Source organism: Salvelinus fontinalis, chromosome 2 (genome assembly GCF_029448725.1).
Source record: "Salvelinus fontinalis isolate EN_2023a chromosome 2, ASM2944872v1, whole genome shotgun sequence".
Taxonomy (NCBI): domain Eukaryota; kingdom Metazoa; phylum Chordata; class Actinopteri; order Salmoniformes; family Salmonidae; genus Salvelinus; species Salvelinus fontinalis.
Window position 1 is genome coordinate 22550443 of NC_074666.1, and position 25262 is coordinate 22575704.

The 25262-nt window shown below is 43.8% G+C and overlaps 1 protein-coding gene across 2 annotated transcripts; it reads right to left on the reverse strand.

Moving 5' to 3' along the window:
• Window positions 1-1312: 1312 nt before the first annotated feature.
• On the reverse strand, window positions 1313-24774 carry LOC129814326 (ARF GTPase-activating protein GIT2-like). 2 transcript variants are annotated; one of them, XM_055867397.1, is made up of 20 exons: window positions 24521-24774; window positions 23837-23970; window positions 23620-23732; window positions 22788-22893; window positions 22571-22657; window positions 18066-18196; window positions 17671-17765; window positions 17165-17210; window positions 15030-15081; window positions 14863-14935; window positions 14649-14746; window positions 14384-14495; window positions 14079-14233; window positions 13820-13972; window positions 6058-6267; window positions 5780-5869; window positions 4909-4988; window positions 4571-4744; window positions 3055-3118; window positions 1313-2799 (listed from the first exon to the last, which is right to left on the reverse strand). In XM_055867397.1, exons 1-20 carry the CDS (start codon window positions 24570-24572, stop codon window positions 2590-2592), a joined length of 2235 nt encoding a protein of 744 aa, XP_055723372.1. In that variant the 5' UTR covers window positions 24573-24774; the 3' UTR covers window positions 1313-2589. The 2 variants fall into 2 exon arrangements, with proteins under 2 accessions (XP_055723372.1, XP_055723380.1); XM_055867405.1 differs by lacking the exon at window positions 5780-5869.
• Between the last annotated feature and the right edge of the window lie 488 nt (window positions 24775-25262).

A 25262-nucleotide genomic window follows, 5' to 3' on the forward strand; every position in this document is an offset into this window, starting at 1 on the left:
CCACATCGACGGGACAGTAGTGGAGAAGGTGGAAAGTTTTAAGTTCCTCGGTGTACACATCACGGACAAACTGAATTGGTCCACCCACACAGACAGCGTTGTGAAGAAGGCGCAGCAGCGCCTCTTCAACCTCAGGAGGCTGAAGAAATTCAGCTTGTCACCAAAAGCACTCACAAACTTCTACAGATGCACAATCGAGAGCATCCTGTCGGGCTGTATCACCGCCTGGTACGGCAACTGCTCCGCCCACAACCGTAAGGCTCTCCAGAGGGTAGTGAGGTCTGCACAACGCATCACCGGGGGAAAACTACCCGCCCTCCAGGACACCTACACCACCCGATGTCACAGGAAGGCCATAAAGATCATCAAGGACAACAACCACCCTAGCCACTGCCTGTTCACCCCGCTATCATCCAGAAGGCGAGGTCAGTACAGGTGCATCAAAGCAGGGACCGAGAGACTGAAAAACAGCTTCTATCTCAAGGCCATCAGACTGTTAAACAGCCACCACTAACATTTAGTGGCCGCTGCCAACATACTGACTCAACTCCAGCCACTTTAATAATGTGAATTGATGGAAATTATGTAAAAATGTACCACTAGCCACTTTAAACAATGCCACTTAATATAATGTTTACATACCCTACATTACTCATCTCATATGTATATGTATATACTGTACTCTATATCATCTACTGCATCTTGCCATCTTTATGTAATACATGTATCACTAGCCACTTTAAACTATGCCACTTTATGTTTACATACCCTACATTACTCATCTCATATGTATATACTGTACTCTATACCATCTACTGCATCTTGCCTATGCCGTTCTGTACCATCACTCATTCATATATCTTTATGTACATATTCCTTTACACTTGTGTGTATAAGGTAGTAGTTGCGGAATTGTTAGGTTAGATTACTTGTTGGTTATTACTGCATTGTCGGAACTAGAAGCACAAGCATTTCGCTACACTCGCATTAACATCTGCTAACCATGTGTATGTGACAAATAAAATTTGATACATATATATATATATATATATATAAAAAATAATAATTGTCCCTCGGCTGAATGTAATTGGGGTCCCCTGATGTAGGCGAACACAGCTAGTCAGGGTACCAGTCTGTTTAGCTATCATTCCACTCCTTGTCATGCTAAACATCTTATCGTATCTTTGGCATATGACACAGAGTACAAGTGGAATGTGTGAAGGTAAACAGACTGGTACCATGGCCACACCACAGCACACAAACTGTAGCATAATAGTCAAGGTATTCATACATTTAACACAAACGGTAACAGTTGAGTTATACATTAAAGTTTATTACTTTAAAAAGGCAGGTATTTAAACCACAAAGGCAATAACTATGACTTGTGTCGGGCTCATAATAACACTCAACGGCACACATAATTGATCATCACTCCCACATCCCTGGACAACACATGACTAATATAAAATAGTCCATATTACATATACAGATCCAATGCTTTTAACACATCTTAACACCCTATTAGTTGCACGTTTGACCACTAGCAGCATAATCAAGACAATACAAGACATGGGACACACAAAGGCATAGGCTGGGTTTAGCACCCAGCCCACACACACACACACACACACACAGAGGGAGAGAGCTCACGAGCACAACTGATTGCCGGTGGATATATGGAAACACATACCACCAAGATGAAAACTTCTTGCATGTCTTCAAACAGCATGGAATATATGAGGAAACTTTAACTGTTAAAAAGTACATTTTATGAAAATAAATGTTTTGTTAGATAGGTGTGAGATATTGTATTCAAAAATATAGATTAGGGTTGTATGAATTAAGGATAGATGTTTGTACATTTTCATTCTAACACTAAAACAAAATGTATATTGAGCATGTGTGTGAGGTACATGTATATTAGAGGTATGGCTTCACCTTCTGCTCAAACTACAAAAAGAAAAACGAAACATTGGAAAACTGGCTTGGCAGTTGTCCTCACCGTTTTGGCTTTAGTATAAAACATAGAAATGGCATTCATGGAAAATACCTTGACAAAAACCTTGTAATGGACGTATCATGACTCATGAGGCAGTATTCCACTAACCTATGTTCAAAATCCCAATGTGTTTGGCATTGAATAAGAAGTTAAAAGCTAACTGCTTAAAATGCTGTTTGAAACCTTTGGACAGTCACGTGTCATTGGTGCATAGGGAAGAGCATCAAGGACAACCACCCCAGCAACCAGAGAAATGTTTAAATGTGTAACGTTGTAAAACTGTTTAGTAACTTCAATGTAACTAGCATGTCTCCTATGAGGTAAGCTCAGAGGCAGGTCGTCACACTCTAGCAGTATTAGTATATTTAACAGACAAACCCATGGACAAATCCCTGGGTTGACCCATGTTTCAGAAGGTACATTTTCTGTAAACGTTCTTCACTAGAAATCTACTATGACCAATTAAGCATTTTAAATAAAAATGTAGGCATACAAATAATAACATAACACTGAACTTGAAATTGGCCATAATAACATTTTCAAATATCCATTTTTATATCCAAAAGGGATGTTAGTCTTTGGGTTAAAAATCAGTTGCTGTTTTCTTTGGTTGTCACAGTGACGAGTTGTTTGGCAGCCTTGGCAATGTCATAGGCGCACTGGATGACCTGCTGCGTGACCAGCTGCATGTCGGAGGGGCAAGGGTCATGGGGCGTGGCCTTCTGGCACTCCCCCTGGAGCCGGCTGGCACTGCAGGTGAGCAGCCGCAGGGACCCTCTCACTGTGTCAGAGTACGGCCTCTGAGGAGGAGGCAGGGAGGGGTCACATACTGTTGGCAAAACAGGCAATAAACGGCCCTCAACACTAGAGTAATGGGCGGATTTACTGCCGTTGTGTGTGTGTGTGTTAAATTATCTCCACCCTGAAGAAAAGAGTGCAACATCTAAGAGAACAACAGCTGCAAGACATTTATTTCCCATCCATGTTTACCAAACAAACAACCCTCACTGGCTCTTGCATACAAAGGAGTCTCTGTTGAGGTCATCCCAGCTTACCTTAGGAAACAGAGTGGCCATCTCCCTCACAGCCACATGGATCCTTTCTGAGCATGGTACAAAGCTGAGGGGGGAGGAGAAAGAAAACGTCAAGTAAGGGAGTGATACTTTTTACAACAGATGTTAGTAGAAAACTTGGGCCCAGTTTTTTTTCAATAACATTGTTAAACAAATATGTAGAATACTTAGGAATGTTTACAGAAGCTTGCTAAGCCCTTGACCCCCTTACTATATGAAACACCTCTCAAAATAGCAAAGTCAGCCAGTGATATCCTGGTGGAGGTTTATTTGTGGACAAGTGAGAGAATGAGAAGCCCTGGCTAATGGCAGACAAAATAGAGAATATACTGAATACTACGTGTGTTCATTAATAGCAACCATGTGCTCCATTTGAGTAAATTGAACACGTCCTGTATTATTCCATTGACAACATAATGTAGTGGATGCTGTTAAGCCATGACAATATCAACAATGAATGACAAAACACATGGCTTAAAAATCAGATCATGAAATACATCATAGCTTTCCACCGTTTCAAATCAATAACAATACCTCCGTTATAACCCAGTAGCTAAGTGACAGAGGACGTGTACAAATTGGCAGGTGTTCTTTAGTCACCAGCTGGAGTGAGGTTTGGTACACAAGCACAAAAGCTAAGTAAATACCACACAGCTTTAGTCAAAAGGGGGGCCAATAGTGAGGGTTTGTGTTAAAGACAACAAAATCAAGTGGACTGTATAAACACTGAATGAATACCAGTGTGAAAATGTCTCTGTATTTATTTATTTTTTAAACATAGAAAATAAATCCAAGATTGAGAGCACAAATATTAACCAAACACAGACAAATATAGATAAGGATAGCCTGTGTGTTGACATGAAAAGCCCTGTAGGGCTATATTTGGCATTCCATAGAGGAATCTTTGTTTTCTGCCAGCTGCGTTTGACACAAGCCCTGCCCCTCAGCACACAGACAGAAGAAACAGTGACAGTGCCTGGGAGACAGGGACAGAGGCCAGAGTACCAGGAGCCAGGGGGGGTCTCTTCAGCATTCTCAGAGCAGGGCAGCAGGGTAGAGAGACAGCCCTGTCAGAGCAGGGCATCAGCCTGTAGAGACAGGCACGTCCGCGGCCACCCCCCTCACAGCAGGGCAGCAGGCCAGAGAAGCAACCTAGACTGCCTGGCCTGGAGCTAGCCCACACCGTGAGGAAGGGAGTCAGACAGACAGGAAAACACAGGGAGGGGAGGACAGAGTGGGAATACAGGATAGTGAAAACAGAACTCAGGAGAACAGAAAGATAGAAAAACAAGATACATCCTCTAAAAAACAATGACTGTAGTAGGTTGAAGGACAGGTGCTGGAAGGTTGGATGAAGGATCAATATATAGACAGCATCATTTCCTATATTTTGAACTGTAAGGGCAAGTTCCACATGAACACACAACCTTTTCGTCAACTAACCTTTTCTCTAACTGCTGATTGGTGTTTTCTGTGTTCTTATGACCCCTGACCTTACCTCTCATGTTTGTTCTCCTGTGCGGCCCTCAGCAGCTCCTGGATGTTCTTGGTGATCTGCTCTGTCTTACAGATGACGTTCTCGGTGAAGGGTAGGGTGGAGTCAGCCTCAGTCTCATCCTCCCCTTGATCTGATGTACTGCCGTCCCCCAGCCAACTGCTGTTCCTGCCCAGACTGCATGGGGAGAGGAGAGGTTACAGGGTTAGGATCTCTCTCACTTGTGGATCGCTTTGTATAGGATTGACTGCCACATGATTAAGTTCCTACATTTCACATACAGTATATTTCTCTAATATACAATATTTTTCTACTATAGAGATTTTAATCAAAAGTCCTACCCAGACTCCTCCAGTACAGAGTGGTTTGGTGTGTTGTCATAGTCACTCTCCATCATGCTCTGTCCCTCTAGGCTGCAACCCTACAATGGGAGGAATGATACAGTAAGCTTCCAGACAAGCGTTGAATCTGGAGAGAGCATCTGAACAGCAGTACGGAGGTCTGAACGTGCTTGATGAAGCATACGTGTCAGAATCATGCTCTCTGAACCTAAAAAGCCATTTCATATTAAACAGACCTCAATTGGTTTCAAAGCAGAAAGTAAAAAGAGGTAGGAAGTTTGAAACCAGGGACCAGCTCCGTGTGGCATTAAGCAGTAGGTACAGCAGTGGGTGCTGTTAGTGCAAGCATAAGATCAAGACATTCTGCTGTATGGGTAAAGGCTTCAGTACAGATGGTTCTCTACCAGTATGGCTGGTAAATAATACTGTTCACACTACCATGAACTATATATCAATTTGTATTCCTTGTCTGTTTCAACAGCACTGTAGCCTTCTGACAGGATGCATGTTTCGGAAACATCATACCGTACATGTAGTGCTTTGGGGCCTTTGAAAACACACTGATGGCAAACACCCATGTTGAGTGCTGGCATATAAAAAAATTACGTTTTTCAGGTACTCTACACAGCAGTGCTGGCTGGGGGAACAAGGGTCAATAAAGAACAGTAGCAGCAACACGGTGGTGTATGCAGCCAGACAGCCAGGCGATGCTGAGAGGAGATGCAGTGAGGTACAGGAGCAGTTAAAGGACAGAGGTAAGGAGGAGGTAAAGGAGGACAGGAACAGTAGTGGACAAGCAGAGGGGATAGTCCACCCCTTCCCCTGGGGCTGCTGCCCCCACCCTCTCTTGAGGGGAGATGCAGTACTTAACCCTTCGAGCTCTTTCATCCCGCGACCAGGACAGGGAGGAGGGGAATGTAGGGAGGGAGGATGAGGCGGTCCCCAGAGGACCCCTCCCAATCTAGAAAGGGGTCAAATCAAGTTTACACATAAAGGGAGTTGACTATATTATAGAGGAGGACGGGGGAGGAGATAAATTCACAAACAAAAACTGAATTACCGCAGACCAAAACTGCTGACAGCACCGGTCCACTGTGACTGTCATAGAACAGTCCAGGAGGGAGTGGTGACAGTGGTCTCTGCACTTACGTTTGTAGGGAGGGGCTGTATGGTGAGGCCGTCATCACGGCGAGGAGGGTCATCTCTGTGGGGGTACTGCCTCATGCCCGAGCCTGTCTCGTACATGGACATGGGGCGGCCTCCGTGGACAGGGGGGTGGCCAGAGGGGTCCGGAGGGTGCTGCGAGCCCCTGGGGGCCTGCCATTGCAGGGATGAGTTCTCAGTCTGCAGGGAGTTCAGCTGGAGGGGACAACAGTTCAGAACATCAGCTTTATTTCTGTGTAATAACTTAAGGGCCTATGGGTGAAACCTAGGGTGACCATAACATGGAGGATGTGATAGTATCAGTGCAGGTTTAGATAGAGACAAATCTCTCCATCCAGACTGTAAAAAACGGAACCCATCTCTGTAGAAAAAGGGAACCCATCTCTGTAGAAAAACGGATCCCATGGCCAGAAAGCACAGCTGCACTTCCACTAGTGCTGCCCCCAGCTAGAAAAAAATCTTGCTCAACCTAGATTTGTCTGTTCTTTCAACCAATCGATTGGATTAACCTTTTCCTTATAAAGACACACCCACCACGTGTTTTAATAAAATCAACTATATGTAGGCTACTGAGCTTTTCTAATGCTTTAACCACACTGTGATTAAATAATTAAGACACAAATGACTAAAGAGAGCCAGACCATCCTCCAGCTGCTGCTGGCCTTCGCAGATTCTGCCATTAAGCTCCTGAAGTTGCCAGTAGATAATAGGCTACACCAGAGGTTGTCCATTTGGAGTGCCAATTTATCTTCCCGTTTCTACCAATCTGCATGCCAGTAACGATTTTCATATGCACATTTTCATGGAACAGTTTATTTTAATTTATAATAAAGTCTTCGTATCTCAAAATCATTATGTGGTTAATCAAAATTCTAAAAGTCACGGTACCCCCCTGTATATAGTCTCGCTATTGTTATTTTACTGGCCCGGGTATGCTGGAAGGATATTGACCTCATCCAGTCAGTCGAGGATGCCTGGTCAATCTTTAAAAGTAAGTTCCTCACCATCTTGGATAAGAATGCCCTATTCAAAAAAATGCAGAACTAAGAACAGATATAGCCCTTGGTTCACTCCAGACCTGACTGCCCTCGACCAGCAAAAAAACATCCTGTGGCGGACTGCAATAGCATCGAATAGTCCCCGCGATATGCAACTGTTCAGGGAAGTCAGGAACCAATACACGCAGTCAGTCAGGAAAGCAAAGGCTAGCTTTTTCAAGCAGAAACTCGCATCCTGTAGCTCTAACGCCAAAAAGATTTGGGACACTAAAGTCCATGGAGAATAAGAGCACCTCCTCCCAGCTGCCCACTGCACTGAGGCTAGATAACACAGTCACCACCGATAAATCCATGATAATCAAAAATTTCAATAAGCATTTCTCAACGGCTGGCCATGCCTTCCTCCTGGCTACTCCAACCCCATCCATCCGGGGTATAGGTCTGGGTATATAACAAAGTATGAGATAAACTTTTGTTATTGACCAAATACTTATTTTCCACCATAATTTGCAAATAAATTCATAAAAAATCCTACAAATCCTACAATTCCCTTCTGGATTTTTTTTCTCATTTTGTCTGTCATTGTTGAAGTGTACCTATGATGAAAATTACAGGAGTCTCTCATCTTTTTAAGTGGGAGAACTTGCACAATTGGTGGCTGACTAAATACTTTTTTGCCCCACTGTATCAATGATGTCGCTCTTGCTGAGGGCGATTCCCAGACCCACCTCTACGCAGACGACACCATTCTGTATACTTCTGGCCCTTCCTTGGACACTGTGCTAACTAACCTCCAAATGAGCTTCAATGCCATACAACACTCCTTCCATGGCCTCCAACTGCTCTTAAACGCTAGTAAAACCAAATGCAGGCTTTTCAACCGTTCGCTGCCCGCACCCGCACGCCCGACTAGCATCACCACCCTGGACGGTTCCGACCTAGAATATGTGGACAACTATAAATACCTAGGTGTCTGGTTAGACTGTAAACTCTCCTTCCAGACTCGTTTTAAACATCTCCAATCTAAAATCAAATCTAGAATCGGCTTTCTATTTTGCAACAAAGCCTCCTTCACTCACGCCGCCAAACTTACCCTAGTAAAACTGACTATCCTACGGATCCTCGACTTCGGCGATGTCATCTACAAATTAGCTTCCAATATTCTACTCAGCAAACTGGATACAGTCTATCACAGTGCCATCCGTTTTGTTACCAAATCGCCTTATACCACCCACGACTGCGATCTGTATGCCCTAGTCGGCTGGCCCTCGCTACATATTCGTCGCTAGACCCACTGGCTCCAGGTCATCTATAAGTCTATGCTAGGTAAAGCTCCGCCTTATCTCAGTTCACTGGTCACGATAACACCCACCCGTAGCACACGTTCCAGCAGGTATATCTCACTGATCATCCCCAAAGCCAACACCTCATTTGGCCGCCTTTCCTTCCAGTTCTCTGCTGCCAGTGACTGGAACGAATTGCAAAAATCGCTGAAGCTGGAGACTTTTATTTCCCTCACAAACTTTAAACATCAGCTATCTGAGCAGCTAACCGATTGCTGCAGCTGTACATAGTCCATCTGTAAATAGCCCACCCAATCTACCTACCTCATCCCCATACTGTTTTTATTTTATTTACTTTCTGCTCTTTTGCACACCAGTATCTCTACTTGCACATCATCATCTGCTCATTTATCACTCCAGTGTTAATCCGCTAAATTGTAATTATTTGCTCCTATGGCCTATTTATTGCCTACCTCCTCATGCCTTTTGCACACACTGTACTTGATTTTTTTCCCTCTACTGTGTCATTGACTTGTTTAGGTTCCGACGGTTTGGGTTCCGTGTTACTCAACATTGACAAGAGCGCTACAAACAAAAGACAATTAATAACTTGACAACACGTAAATGGAATGAAATTAACCAAAACTTGTTCCACACAAGTGTAGCCTAGCTTGAGCGGTCCGCAAAACAACGTGTTCACTCCGACAATGAGAACGGTAAAAGACTGTTATAATAATAATATTGGGGGGGGGGGGGGAAATACAATTATTCACGATGGCGCACGCACGCAGACGGTTTGGGTTCCGTGTTACTCAACATTGACATTGACAAGAGCGCTACAAACAAAAGACAATTAATAACTTGACAACACGTAAATGGAATGAAATTAACCAAAACTTGTTCCACACAAGTGTAGCCTAGCTTGAGCGGTCCGCAAACAACGTGTTCACTCCGACAATGAGAACGGTAAAAGACTGTTATAATAATAATATTGAATGCATTAAAAAAAAATACTGTAACCAAACAAACATTGTAGATGAGAAATTATGGGAATTAAATGGTAAATGTACTACTGGTGAGCCATCCCCACGGCCTCCACAATGGATTAGTCCACTGAGATAGGCGTGAATCTGACAGGTGTCTCTTGTGCCATAATATATATACAGTGCCAGTAAAAAGTCAGGGGGCTCAAGAGTGGCGCACCGTCTAAGGCACTGCATCTCAGTGCTAGAGGCGTCACTACAGATTCCAGGCTGTATCACAACCGGCCGTGATTGGGAGGCACATAGGGCGGCACACAATTGGCCCAGCGTCGTCCAGGTTAAGGTTTGGCCGTCATTGTAAATAAGAATGTTCCTAACTGACTTGCCTAGTTAAATAAAGCTTCAATAAAAATATTAAAAGTTAACACACCCTACTCATTCAAGGGTTTTCCTTTATTTTTACTATTTTCTACATTGTAGAATAATAGTGAAGACATCACAACTATTAAATAACTCATATGGAATCATGTAGTAACCAAAAAGGTTTTAAACAAATCAAAATATATTTAACATTCTTCAAAGTAGCCACCCTTTGCCTTGACAGCTTCACACAAGCTTGGCATTCTTGTTGGCTGCTTTTCCTTCACTCTGCGGTCCAACTCATCCCAAATCATCTCAATTGGGTTGAGGTCGGGTGATGCAGCAATCCACCACTCTCCTTTTCAACAGGACAATGACCCAACACACACCACCAGGCTGTGTAAGGGCTATTCTGGTTAGAGCCAGTTTGCGCTGTTCTGTGAAGGAAGCAGTACACAGCGTTGTACGAGATCTTCAGTTTCTTGGCAATTTCTCGCATGGAATAGCCTTCATTTCTCAGAACAAGAATAGACTGACAAGTTTCAGAAAAATGCTTCTGGCCATTTTGAGCCTGTAATCAAACCCACAAATACTGATGCTCCAGATACTCAACTAGTCTAAAGGCGGCCAGTTTTATTGCTCCTTTAAATCAGCACAACAGTTTTCAGCTGTGCTAACATAATTGCAAAAGGGTTTTCTAATGATCAATTAGCCTTTTAAAATGATAAACTTGGATTAGCTAACACAACGTGCCATTGTGGTTGCTGATAATGGGCCTATGTAGATATTCCATTAAAAAACAGACATTCCCAGCTACAATAGTAATTTACAACATTAACAATGTCTACACTGTATTTCTGATCAATTTGATGTTATTTTTACTTCTTATGGCTGGGGGCAGTATTGAGTAGCTTGGATGAATAAGGTGCCCAGAGTAAACTGCCTGCTCCTCAGTCCCAGTTGCTAATATATGCATATTATTAGTATATTTGGATAGAAAACACCCTGAAAGCTTTTTTGAAATCTGACATAGCAGTTGCATTAAGGAGAAGTGGATCTAAAATTCCATGTATAACACTTATGTCTTTGATCAACATTTATTATGAGTATTTCTGGAAATTGATGTGGCTCTCCGCAAAATCACCGGATGTTTTTGGAACTACTGAACATAACGCGCGTATACTGAGATTTTTTGATATAAATATGAACTTTACCGAACAAAACATACATGTATTGTGTAACATGAAGTCCTATGAGTGTCATCTGTTGAAGATCATCAAAGGTTAGTGATTCATTTTATCTCTTTCTGCTTTTTGTGACTCCTGTCTTTGGCTGGAAAAATGGCTGTGTTTTCTGTGATTTGGCAGTGACCTAACATAATCGTTTGTGGTGCTTTCGCTGTAAAGCCTTTTTGAATTCGGACACTGTGGTGGGATTAACAACAAGATTACCTTTAAAATGGTATTAGATACTTGTATGTTTGAGGAATATTAATTCTGAGATTTCTGTTGTTTGAATTTGGCGCCCTGCACTTTCACTGGCTGTTGTCATATCGATCCGCAGCCATAAGAAGTTTAAATGGACCAAAAAATTTGCTTTTCTTTCAAAAACAAGGACATTTCTAAGTGACCCCAAACTTTTGAACGGTAGTGTGTGTATATATACAGTTGAAGTCGGAAGTTTACATACACTTAGGTTGTAGTCATTAAAACTTGTTTTTCAACCTCTCCACAACTTTCTTGTTAATAAACTATAGTTTTGGCAAGTCGGTTAGGACATTACTTTGTGCATGACACAAGTAATTTCTCCAACAATTGTTTAGACAGACTATTTCACTGTATCACAATTCCAGTGGGTCAGAAATTTACATACACTAAGTTGACTGTGCCTTTAAACAGCTTGGAAAATTCCAGAAAATGATGTAATGGCTTTAGAAGCTTCTGATAGGCTAATTGACATAATTTGAGTCAATTGGAGGTGTACATGTGGATGTATTTCTCAAGGCCTGCCTTCAAACTCAGTGCCTCTTTGCTTGACATCATGGGAAAATCAAAAGAAATCAGCCAAGACCTCAGAAAAAAAATGGTAGACCTCCACAAGTTTGGTTCATCTTTGGGAGCAATTTCCAAATGCCTGAAGGTACCACGTTCATCTGTACAAACAATAGTACGCAAGCATAAACACCATGGGACCACGCAGCCGTCATACCGCTCAGGAAGGAGACGCGTTCTGTCTCCTAGAGATGAACGTACTTCGGTTCAAAAAGTGCAAATCAATCCCTGAATAGCAGCATAGGACCTTGTGAAGATGCTGGAGGAAACAGGTGCAAAAGTATCTTTATCCACAGTAAAACGAGTCCTATATCGACATAACCTGAAAGGCCGCTCAGCAAGGAAGAAGCCACTGCTCAAAAACCGCCATAAAAAAGCCAGACTACGGTTTGCAACTGCACATGGGGACAAAGATCGTACTTTTTGGAGAAATGTCCTCTGGTCTGATGAAACAAAAATAGAACTGTTTGGCCATAATGACCATCGTTATGTTTGGAGGAAAAAGGGGGAGGCTTGCAAGCCGAAGAACACCATCCCAAACGTGAAGCACGGGGGTGGCAGCATCATGTTCTGGGGGTGCTTTGCTGCAGGAGGGAAAATTATTGAAGCAACATCTCAAGACATCAGTCAGGAAGTTAAAGCTTGGTTGCAAATGGCTCTTCCAAATGGACAATGACCCCAAGCATACTTCCAAAATTGTGGCAAAATGGCTTAAGGACAACAAGGTCAAGGTATTGGAGTGGCCATCACAAAGCCCTGACCTCAATCCCATAGAAAATGTGTGGGCAGAACTGAAAAAACATGTGCGAGCAAGGAGGCCTACAAACTTGACTCAGTTACACCAGCTCTGTCAGGAGGAATGGGCCAAAATTCACCCAACTTATTGTGGGAAGCTACCCGAAACATTTGACCCAAGTTAAACAACTGAATGGCAATGCTACCAAATACTAATTGAGTGTATGTAAACTTCTGACCCACTGGGAATGTGATGAAAGAAATAAAAGCTGAAATAAATAATTCTCTCTACTATTATTCTGACATTTCACATTCTTAAAATAAAGTGGTGATCCTAACTGACCTAAGACAGGGAATTTGTACTTAGATTAAATGTCAGGAATTGTGAAAAACAGAGTTTCAATGTATTTGGCTAAGGTGTATGTAAACTTCCGACTTCAACTGTATACATGCACGATTGCTCAACGAACAGCCTATCAACCAACCAATCGACCAGTCTACTAAATGGAGTCGGTACTAACTTCCACTGTGTTTTCACCTTTCTGTTAATAGCCCTGATCTGGTCATGAAGGACACCCCCAGACTATTGTTCTCAACTTCTCATGAGAAATCAACAAACCAGCTGCTTCCTTGAATGAGCTATATGTTCACATCATGTATGGATTACAATCTGAATGTCCCCACCCAAGCAAATCTAGTTCCAAAATCCTGTAAAACCGGTCGCCCTCTTTCTCTATGCTCTTCCTCGCTCTTTCTCTCTATGCTCTCTCGCGAGGAAGAGCATAGAGAGAGAGCGAGGAAGAGCATAGAGAGAGAGCGAGGAAGAACTGCTCCCTTGTTGTGTTGGTCCTGCTCATGTTTCTCATGTTGTCAGTGCAAAAAAGGGCAACCTGTTTTACAGGATTTTGGAACTGGATTTGCTTGGGTGGGGACAAATTCAGATTGTAATCCATACATGACGTGAACATTTAGCTCATTCAAGGAAGCAGCTGGTTTGTTGTTTTCTCATGAGAAGTTGAGAACAATAGTCTGGGGGTGTCCTTCATGACCAGATCAGGGCTATTAACAGAAAGGTGAAAACACAGTGGAAGTTAGTACCGACTCCATTTAGTAGACTGGCCGATTGGTTGGTTGATAGGCTGTTCGTCGACCAAGATTTTTTTTAGTCGAGCAATCGCATATTATATATATATAAGTACCAGCCAAAAGTTTGGACACCTACTCATTCCAGGGTTTTTCTTTATTTTGACTATTTTCTATATTGTAGAATAATAGTGAAGCCACTAGACTTACTGTGGGAACAGTTAGTTGTTATAATGCTCAAGTCATAAACATACCTTGCTCTGCATCATCCGGATCTCCTCACTCAGGTGACAGTTGACCTTGAGCAGCTGCTGTATCTTGGCCTCGGAGGCTGTGAGGGCGCTCTTCACCTCCATGAACTCCTGTACTGTGATGGGTCCATCAGACAGGTCAGACGACTCTGAGCTCTGAAGCATGGGAAAGCAGGATGGAACGGAGAGTTGAATGGCTATGCCGATCCAATGTTAAAAGGTAATGAAAAACTATATTAAGAAACTACAAATACGGTGTTACCTTGGTCCTGTCATCTTTCCCATTCTTCCCAGAGGCGGGTTCCCGCTCTGGATCTTCATCTGACGCCACACTGTCATAATCTGGTTGGTCTTCATTATCCTGGTTATCACTCCCATGACGGCTGCCGATTCCCTTCAGGATGAGCTCTATGTCCTCTGAGGAGAGAGAGCAATAGTCAGGTGAGTGGACGACGCAACAACCATGCCCTAGTGGGTACAGTATCGAGCTTTGTTCTAATCAGGTGCTGGATCAAATCATAAATACCCCCATTTGAATAAATGTAGCTTCAGATTACTGTACTATACCTCTGGGACTTTCACAGGAGTTCCCCCGTTGCCGACGTTTGGCATCAGTTAAAATATCAATGACGAGTGTTGCAAATTCATGTGCATTGAACCTTGCTAGCTTCTGTCTGCCCTGCAAAACAAACGACCACAAGACACAACATTATGAAGCCGCAGTGCTGAAAGTGTAGGGTCTTCAATCAAATGCATAACATTTAACTAAAGGCTTGGGAAAGAGACCAACCAAATTTGATATAACGTTGAAAGACATTTTTAGGTGACTTGCCTGGTTCCTGGTGGATGAGTATTCAGGGTTGACAGGGAGGAAAGGCACCAAAGTTGTATCTGTTACCAGAGTGCTGTGGTTCTGAGTCACGAGCCACACTGATACAGCAAAGACAGAAAAAAAAAAAGTTTTGTTAAAATCACACTAATAATCTATTAAAACACCTAATGATACCTTTATCAAACACTACAAACACGTCAAATGTCAGATCAACCTGCATCAGTTTCTCTTCTGTCCACTTCATCATAAACGTCCATGGCAAGCTCTTCAAACTGATGGTTAGTGAGCTGAAATCACAAGCCACAGTAAAATCACATCACTGGTATGTCTAAAAGGACCATAATAAAACCATGTTTGGAAAAAATATATATGGTCACTCACAGACTGGAGTTTTTTCTTTGCAGCTTTCGCAAATTCTGACAAATCCAGACTGCTGTAGACATAAAAATAAAATACAAATATATACAGTGCCTGCAGAAAGTATTCAGACCCCTTGACTTTAACTACATTCTGTTAGGTTACAGCCTTATCCTAAAATGTGTGTTTTCCCCCTCAATCTACACACAATATCCCATAATGACAAAGCAAAAACAGGTTTTTAGAAATTGCTAATTTATATACAGTATATAAAAAAAATAAGAAATCACAATTACATACACCCCTAGTCAAAGGTTTGGACACACCTACTCATCCAACGTTTTTTCTTTATTTTAACTCAAATAAAATATCTTTCATATTTTACATTCTTCAAAGTAGCCACACTTTGCCTTGATGACAGCTTTGCATACTCTTGGCATTCTCTCAACCAACTTCATGAGGTAGTCACCTGGAATGCTTGAAGGAGTTACCACATATGCTGAGCACTTTTCCATCACTCTAATTCTTGGTCAAATAGCCCTTACACAGCCTGGAGGTGTGTTTTGGGTCATTGCCCTGTTGAAAAACAAATGATAGTCCCACTAAGCGCAAACCTGATGGGATGGCGTATCACTGCAGAATGCTGTGGTAGCCATGCTGGTTAAGTGTGCCATGAATTCTAAATAAATCACAGACAGGGTCACCAGCAAAGCACCCCCACACCACCTCCTCCATGCTTCACGGTGGGAACCACACATGCGGAGATCATTTGTTCACCTACTCTGCGTCTCACAAAGACACGGCGGTTGGAACCAAAAATCTCAAATTTGGACTCATCAGACCAAAGGACAGATTTCCACCGGTCTAATGTCCATTGCTCGTGTTTCTTGGCCAAGTCTCTTCTTATTGGTGTCATTTTGTAGTGGTTTCTTTGCAGCAATTTGACCATGAAGGCCTGATTCATGCTGTCTCCTCTGAACAGTTGATGTTGAGATGAGTCTGTTACTTGAACTCTTGAAATAAAGATTTTATTTGGGCTGCAATCTGAGGTGAGTAATTGCCAATTTATGAGGCTGGTAACTCTAATAAACTTATCCTTTGCAGCAGAGGTAACTCTGGGTCTTCCTTTCCTGTGACGGTCCTCGTGAGAACCAGTTTCATCATAGCGCTTGATGGTTTTTGTGACTGCACTTGAAGGAACTTTCAAAGTTCTTCAAATTTTCCGGATTGACTTGACCTTCATGTCTTAAAGTAATGATAGACTCTAGTTTCTCTGCTTATATGAACTGTTCTTGCCATAATATGGACTTGTTTTTTTTTAACCAAATAGGTCTATCTGCTGTATACCACCCCTACCTTGTCACAACACAACTGATTAGCTCAAATACATTGAGGAAAGACATTCCACAAATTAACAACGTACATATGTTCATTGAAATGAATTCCAGGTAGTTCCTCATGAAGCTGGTTGAGAGAACGACAAGTGTGCAAAGCTGTTAAGGCAAAGGGTGATTACTTTGAAGAATGTCAAATATATTTTGATTTGTTTAACACCTTTTGGTTACTACATGTGTTATTTCATAGTTATGTTTTCAATATTATTCTACAAATGTAGAAAATAGTAAAAAGAAAAGAAAAACCCTGGAATGAGTAGGTGTGTCCAAACCTTTGACTGGTACTTTTGACACACACACACACGCACACTAGGGAGTCAGGCCCAGCCAATCAGAATGTGTTTTTCCCCACCAAAGGGGTTTTATTACAGAAAGAGATACTCCTCAGCACCCCTCCCCTCTCAGACAATCCCGCAGGTGAAGAAGGTCCTGGGCTGGCGTGGTTACATGCATTCTGCAGTTGTGAGGCCAGTTTGATGTCAGTTTATATAGTACATTCAAGACAAATAACTATAGACAACAGTTGACATACTTACAAATTTCTTTTCCATCAAGATATGGTAGGAAAGAGATAAACAAGGATGGTTTGATAAATGCATTACGTTTTAACGTCAGTTACTAAACCATAGGATAGATACACACAGCTGGCTTATCAGGACTTTGAGAAGAGGTTTTTGTAAAATGCCACTGAAACACCAACATGTCTGAACAGCATTCCATTCCCATTCCCCATAAGCATGCCATCATGTTGGGCTCAGTTCTTACCTGTCAGCCATTTGTGGGATTATGAAGTGTTGTCCATTCCTATGATCTAGTAGACAAACACAGTCAGATTAAAACAAAGGACATTTTAATAATTTAGCAGAGCCCCCCCCCCCCCCCCCCCCCCGGTGCACATTTTTTTTTTTTTGGCCTAGCACTACACAGCTTATTCAAATAACCAACTCATCAACAGGCTTTGATTATTTGAATCAGCTGTGTAGTGTTAGGGCAAAAACCAAAACGTGCACCCAGGGGGGGCCCCAGGACCGAGTTTGGGAAACCCTGATTTAGCAGACACTCTTATCCAGAGTGACTTACTGGAGGAATTACAGTTAAGTGCCTTGCTCATGGGGAAAACATCAGATTTTTTTCACCTAGTTGGCTCAGGGATTCAAACCAGCGCCCTTTCAGTTACTGGCCCAACACTCTTAACCGCTAGGCTACCTGCAGCCCATATCAGGGTTAAATTATTCACTATGTCCACGTCAATGCGTCTTCTCCACTCTTACCTGGCCTTCTCCCACAGAGGTAAAATGCCAGGTGGTCTGTGAGTTCATACTGGATCTCTACCAGTCTGTCTGCCAGCTCCTGGTGGCCCGCTTGTCTGATTGGAACATGAATAAAAGGTCATGAGTCTTTTCCACATCAATATAAGTGACGGTGAGGTCTCTTTATGTTTACTGTAAATGCCAACCATAGCACTGTATTTTTATACCTCTTTACAATAAAACCCAAAGGTGGTAAAGTTGCAGTTTATTCAGTATCTGTAATCATTTACATCATTCTTCTAATAAATGTAAGTACTAGGCAGTCTCATAAACCGTTTTCTGGGAAAGAGTTGTCACACCATCAGCGGTAATGGATTGCTCTAGTGCAGTACAAAATAGTATGAAGACTGCTTTACCTTGCGTAGTCAACAGGGGTCTTACCCCCTGTGTCTAGGGCACCAGGATCCGCCCCATACACAGCCAGCAGCTCTGCCTGTGACACCTGGCATGCCTTAGCTGCTACATGCAGTGGACTGTTTCCTTTTTCCTGAAGGACAAACAGGACACACCAGCCCAATACAATGAGACACTGGACAGGCCACACCACCCCCAATACAATGAGACACTGGACAGGCCACACCACCCCCAATACAATGAGACACTGGACAGGCCACACCACCCCAATACAATGAGACACTGGACAGGCCACACCACCCCCAATACAATGAGACACTGGACAGGCCACACCACCCCAATACAATGAGACACTGGACAGGCCACACCACCCCAATACAATGAGACACTGGACAGGCCACACCACCCCCAATACAATGAGACACTGGACAGGCCACACCACCCCCAATACAATGAGACACTGGACAGGCCACACCACCCCAATACAATGAGACACTGGACAGGCCACACCATCCCCAATACAATGAGACACTGGACAGGCCACACCACCTCAATCCAATGAGACACTGGACAGGCCACACCACCCCCAATACAATGAGACACTGGACAGGCCACACCACCTCAATCCAATGAGACACTGGACAGGCCACACCACCCCCAATACAATGAGACACTGGACAGGCCACACCACCTCAATCCAATGAGACACTGGACAGGCCACACCACCCCAATACAATGAGACACTGGACAGGCCACACCACCTCAATACAATGAGACACTGGACAGGCCACACCACCCCCAATACAATGAGACACTGGACAGGCCACACCACCCCCAATACAATGAGACACTGGACAGGCCACACCACCCCCAATACAATGAGACACTGGACAGGCCACACCACCTCAATCCAATGAGACACTGGACAGGCCACACCACCTCAATCCAATGAGACACTGGACAGGCCACACCACCTCAATCCAATGAGACACTGGACAGGCCACACCACCTCAATCCAATGAGACACTGGACAGGCCACACCACCTCAATCCAATGAGACACTGGACAGGCCACACCACCCCCAATACAATGAGACACTGAACAGGCCACACCACCTCAATACAATGAGATACTGGACACTGTGTGGGCACTGGTGCAGTAGCGTGCAGGCTTTTATGTATTGATACATTTCAGACAACTGAGTGGATTCCATGATGGCGCCGACAGAGATGGTCGCCTCACTTCGTGTTCTTAGGAAACTGCAGTATTTTTATTTTTTTAATGTATTATTTCTTACATTGTTACCCCAGGAAATCTTAAGTCTTATTACATACAGTCGGGAGGAACTATTGGATATAAGAGCAACGTCAACTTACCAACATTACGACCAGTAATACGACTTTCCCAAAGCGGATCCTCTGTTTGGTCCACCAACCAGGACAATGGATCGGATCCCAGTAGGCGACCCAAAACAACAGCGGCGCAGACGGAGTGGTCTTCTGGTCAGGCTCCGTAGATGGGCACATCACTCACCGCTCCCGAGTATACTACTCGCCAATGTCCAGTCTCTTGACAACAAGGTAGATGAAATTCGAGCAAGGGTTGCCTTCCAGAGAGACATCAGAGATCGTAACATTCTCTGTTTCACGGAGACATGGCTCACTCGGGATACGTTATCAGTCAGTAAAGCCACCTGATTTCTTCAGGCATCGCGCCGTCAGAAACAAACATCTCTCTGGTAAGAAGAAGGGCGGGGGTGTATGCCTTATGATTAACGAGTCGTGGTGTGATCATAACAACATACAGGAATTCAAGTCCTTTTGTTCACCTGAACTAGAATTCCTTAACAACCAAATGCCAACCGCATTATCTACCAAGATCATTTTCTTTGATTATAATCACAGCCGTGTATATCCCCCTAAGCAGACACCTCGACGGCCCTGAAGAACTTCATTGGACTCTATGTAAACTGGAAACCACATATCCTGAGGCTGCATTTATTGTAGCTGGGGATTTTATCAAAGCTAATCTGAAAACAAGGCTCCCTAAATTTTATCAGCATTTCGAATGCGCAACCGGGGCTGGCAGCATTCTCGATCATTGCTACTCTAACTTCCGCGACGCATACAAAGCCCTCCCTCGTCGTCCTTTCGGCAAATATGACTCCATTTTGTTGCTCCCAGCCTATAGACAAACTAAAACAGGAAACGCCCGTGCTCAGGTCTGTTCAACGCTGGTCCGACAAATCTGATTCCACGCTTCAAGATTGCTTTGATCACGTGGACTGGGATATGTTCCGGATAGCCTCAGACAACAACATTGATATATACGCTAATATATACGCTGATTCGGTGAGCGAGTTAGTATTAACAAGTGCATTGGTGATGTTGTACCCATGGTGACTATTAAAACCTTCCCCAACCAGAAACCGTGGATTGACGGCAGCATTCGCGCAAAACTGAAAGCGTGAACCACTGCTTTTAATCATGGCAAGGCGACCGGAAACATGACCGAATACAAACAGTGTAGCTATTCCCTCCGCAAGGCAATCAAACAAGCTAAGTGTCAGTATAGAGACAAAGTAGAGTCGCAATTCAACGGCTCAGACACAAGACGTATGTGGCAGGGTAAACAGTCAATCACGGATTACAAAAAGAAAACCAGCCCCGTTGCGGACACTGACGTCTTGCTCCCAGACAAACTGAACAACTTCTTTATTCGCTTTGAGGACAATACAGTGCCACTTTCTTCACCACAGCCAAAGTGAGTAAAACATTTGAACGTGTTAACTCTCACAAGGCTGCCGGAATCCCTAGCTGCATCCTCAGAGCATGCACAGACCAGCTGGCTGGTGTGTTTACGGACATATTCAATCAATCCCTATCCCAGTCTGCTGTTCCCACATGCTTCAAGAGGGCCACCATTGTACCTGCTAACCAAGAAAGCTAAGGTAACGGAGCTAAACGACTATCGCCCCATAGCACTCACTTTCGTCATCATGAAGTGCTTTGAGAAACTAGTCAAGGATCATATCACCTCCACCCTACCTGACACTAGACCCACTCCAATTTGCTTACCGCCCCAATAGGTCCACAGACGATGCAATCGCAATCACACTGCCCTAACCCAACTGGACAAGAGGAATACCTCTGTAAGAATGCTGTTCATCGATTACAGCTCAGCATTTAACACCATAGTACCCTCCAAACTCGTCATTAAGCTCGAGAACCTGGGTCCCGACCCCACCCTGTGCAACTGGGTCCTGGACTTTGACGGGCCGCCCGCAGGTGGTGAGGGTAGGAAACAACATCTCCACCCCGCTGAACCTCAACATTGGGGCCCCACAAGGGTGCGTTCTCAGCCCTCTCCTGTACTCCTTGTTCACCCATGACTGCATGGCCATGCACGCCTCCAACTCAATCATCAAGTTTGCAGACGACACAACAGTGATTACCAACAACGACGAGACGGCCTACAGCGCCCTCAGAGTGTGGTGTCAGGAAAATAACCTCACACTCAACGTCAACAAAACAAAGGAGATAATTGTAGACTTCAGGAAACAGCAGAGAGAGCACCACCCTAACCACATCGAAGGGACAGTAGTGGAGAAGGTGGAAAGTTTTAAGTTCCTCGGCATACACATCACGAACTAACTGAAATGGTTCACCCACACAGACAGTGTGGTGAAGAAGGCGCAACAATGCCTCTTCAACCTCAGGAGGCTGAAGAAATTTGGCTTGTCACCGAAAACACTCAAACTTTTACAGATGCACAATCGAGAGCATCCTGTCGGGCTGTATCACCGCCTGGTACAGCAACTGCTCCGCCCACAACCGTAAGGCTCTCCAAAGGGTAGTGAGGTCTGCACAATGCATCACCGGGGGCAAACTACCTGCCCTCCAGGTATACCACCCGATGTCACAGGAAGGCCAAAAAGATCATCAAGAACAACAACCACCCGAGCCACTGCCTGTTCACCCCGCTATCATCCAGAAGGCGAGGTCAGTACAGGTGCATCAAAGCTGGGACAGCTTCGATCTCAAGGCCATCAGACTGTTAAACAGCCATCACTAACATTGAGTGGCTGCTGCCAACATACTAACTCAAATCTCTAGCCACTTTAATAATTAAAAATTGGATGTAATAAATGTATCACTAGTCACTTTAAACAATGCCACTTTATATGTTTACATACCCTACATTACTCATCTCATATGTATATACTGTACTCTACACCATCTACTGCATCTTGCCTATGCTGCACGGCCTTCGCTCATCCATATTTGTATGCATACGTGTTTGTATGCACATATTCTTATTCATTCCTTTACACTTGTGTGTATAAGGTAGTGTTGTGAAATTGTTAGATTACTTGTTAGATATTACTGCACGGTCGGAACTAGAAGCACAAGCATTTCGCTACTCTCGCATTAACATCTGCTAACCATGTGTATGTGACCAATAAAATTTGATTTGATTTACAGACAATTTTATATTTTTTACATACCGGGTGGAAAAAGTTGGCCTGGGCTCCCAAAGACAACAGTCTCAGGCACGTCTCCAGGTTCCCAGTCCGAACACTGGAGTGGAGTTGCTAGAGTGTAGGCCAAAGGAGGTTTGGTTAGCTAACAGATAATAAAAAACAGTTGATAAATTGGTAAATTAATGAGCTCAATGGCAATGAAGCCTGCAATTCAGGGCGTGGTCTGGCTGCAATCTCTCACCTTACTGAGGTCCTTTGTGGTGACACTGTCATCCTCTCGACAGGGCATTCGATGGACATACGCCAGCATCTGATATTTGGCCTTGATGAATTCAGTTTTATGGGGACTGAAGGGAACAGAAAATCACACTTAAAAACCTCAGACTGTCCAGGCAAACCTGACCCCAATGGCACTTTAATACAACAGAGTCCAACAATGTGAGAGTGATAGATCATGGTGAGATGAGATGCCCAGATTTGTCATCACATTGGTTTAAAATTATATTGTTTAACCTTCAACTAAAAGTTTGAAATGTGCCCCACTAGGGGCCTCCCGGGTGGCGCAGTGGTCTATGGCACTGCAGCGCAGTGCTAGCTGCGCCACCAGAGTCTCTGGGTTCGCGCCCAGGCTCTGTCGCAGCCGGCCACGACCGGGAGGTCCGTCGGGCGACGCACAATTGGCTTAGCGTCGTCCGGGATAGGGAGGGTTTGGCCGGTAGGGATATCCTTGTCTCATCGCGCTCCAGCGACTCCTGTGGCGGGCCGGGCACAGTGCGCGCTAACCGAGGGGGGCGGGTGCACGGTGTTTCCTCAGACACATTGGTGCGGCTGGCTTCCGGGTTGGAGGCGCGCTGTGTTAAAGAGTGCGGCTTGGTTGGGTTGTTCTTCGGAGGACGCATGGCTTTCGACCTTCGTCTCTTCCGAGCCCGTACGGGAGTTGTAGCGATGAGACAAGATAGTAATTACTAGCGATTGGATACCACGAAAATTGGGGAGAAAAGGGGATAACATTTAATTTTCTTTTAAAAAAAAGAAAAAGAAAAAAAAAAGAAAAAGAAATGTGCCCCACTCACTGGACTCTGTCCTGGGGGTTGGCCTTGCGTTTCCCACTCGTGATAGACGAGGGGTCCAGAAGGCTGTGCTCCCAGATGGAGTTGGCCCCATTGCTGTACAATTTCTGAACCATCTACAAAGGAAGCAAACAACACAACCAATTGGTAAGGGAAAACAACAACTGAAGAAGTTGACTGTTCTTGAGCGTCAGTATAGTTGCTTGTGTGAGGTGCTCACCTGCAGCTGGGAGGGTGGCCATGGTGTATGGGTCAGGTGTCGGACTTGGGAACTGTGTCGGCCCAGACCCCGGTGGACGCTGCAGCACTCATCACAGATCAGCACACCCCTGTTCACTGAGGCCCAGCACGGGCCTGGGACACACACACGCAACCTTTAGACTCAATATTACCACAAAGGCTCCGAGTCCACACAAACCATTTAGACTAAGAGGCACTTCTTCATTCTGCATGCATTCTTTTTCATGATTTCAGGCAGCTCCCTAACCACAAATGCCATAATTTTACTTTCACACAGCTACAAACGAGATATACCCCAACTAGTTTGCAAGCTAAAGTTATAAAACAAAGACTATTGTAAAGTCTAGTTGGCCATAAACTAACTAACTAGCAACAATAACAAAGTTGAGGGCTACCAGCTGCTAACTAGCAACAGACAGCTAAGGTTAGCTGACTTCCCCATTCTTCTTGGACATTGTCATACTAGCAGCTAGTTTAGCTTGCAAGCAAAGCTATGCGTTGCTGGAACTACAAGCAATCAAACAGAATATGAATCCCTTTGAAAGTGAAAATCAAGCAAGCAAATATTAAAATAGCTTGGGTTACCATTACATACAACTGCTAACATAAACTAGCTATCATGCTACCTAAATGCATAAGGCTAGCCAGCAATCGTTTAGCTTACCCTGGGAGCTACAATCAGCGCAGACCTCTCTGCTCCGCAGCCGCTTTGACATCCCTTTTTACTTTAGGTAGCAAACTAGTTGTTTGTATACAGAAAGTCCTTTAAACACTCCGTTTTAGACAGGCACTCATGAGACAGTTTATACTACTGTACAACGACGAAGTCAGAAAATTTGATGAGGAAAATGCTAACTGTCTAACGTTAGCTTATTTAGCTTCTTCTTCTTTGAGGTTTATTGGCAGACTACACTCATAAGGTGTATTGCCGCCACCTACTGTACGGGATAGTAAAAAATACCCCAAAAAACTAAATATATTTTGGATGAGTAAATTCATACTAATTACCAAAAATAAAAACACTAACCAAATTCATGCTACTGTACTACCCTGAATTTCAAACAAAAACAAAAAACTGTACTCCTTCAGTCAATTTAAATGTCTATTCAGATCCCTACATAGGCTCAGGAACCTGGGAGGGGGGAACCTCTTCATTCAGTACTCCCTGTAACATTTTGTCTGTAAAGTCCTGGGGATCCAGACATTTATTTGCCGCCTTCACAATGATGTCTAGCTTCTTTGATTTGTTATTAGTTTGACTAGTGCAATTTGGCACTTGCGCTATAAACGCAACAAAGTCCACCTTCTTCACTATTAGTTTGTCGGGAACCTTCTCCTGCATGGCATTCACTGTAGACTGTGGGACAACCACTACCATCTCCTTTCTACTGACTCCTTCAGCTATT

Bases quoted from the DNA above. Each gene is read 5' to 3' on its own strand.
- LOC129814326 (XM_055867397.1), bottom strand. From the start codon at position 24,572: ATGTCAAAGCGGCTGCGGAGCAGAGAGGTCTGCGCTGATTGTAGCTCC. The intron at 14,496-14,648 runs GCAAGTCACCTA...TTTGTTTTGCAG, and splicing joins ACTCATCCACCAGGAACCAG to GGCAGACAGAAGCTAGCAAG. The intron at 14,234-14,383 runs GTATAGTACAGT...CTCTCTCCTCAG, and splicing joins CTCCTGTGAAAGTCCCAGAG to AGGACATAGAGCTCATCCTG.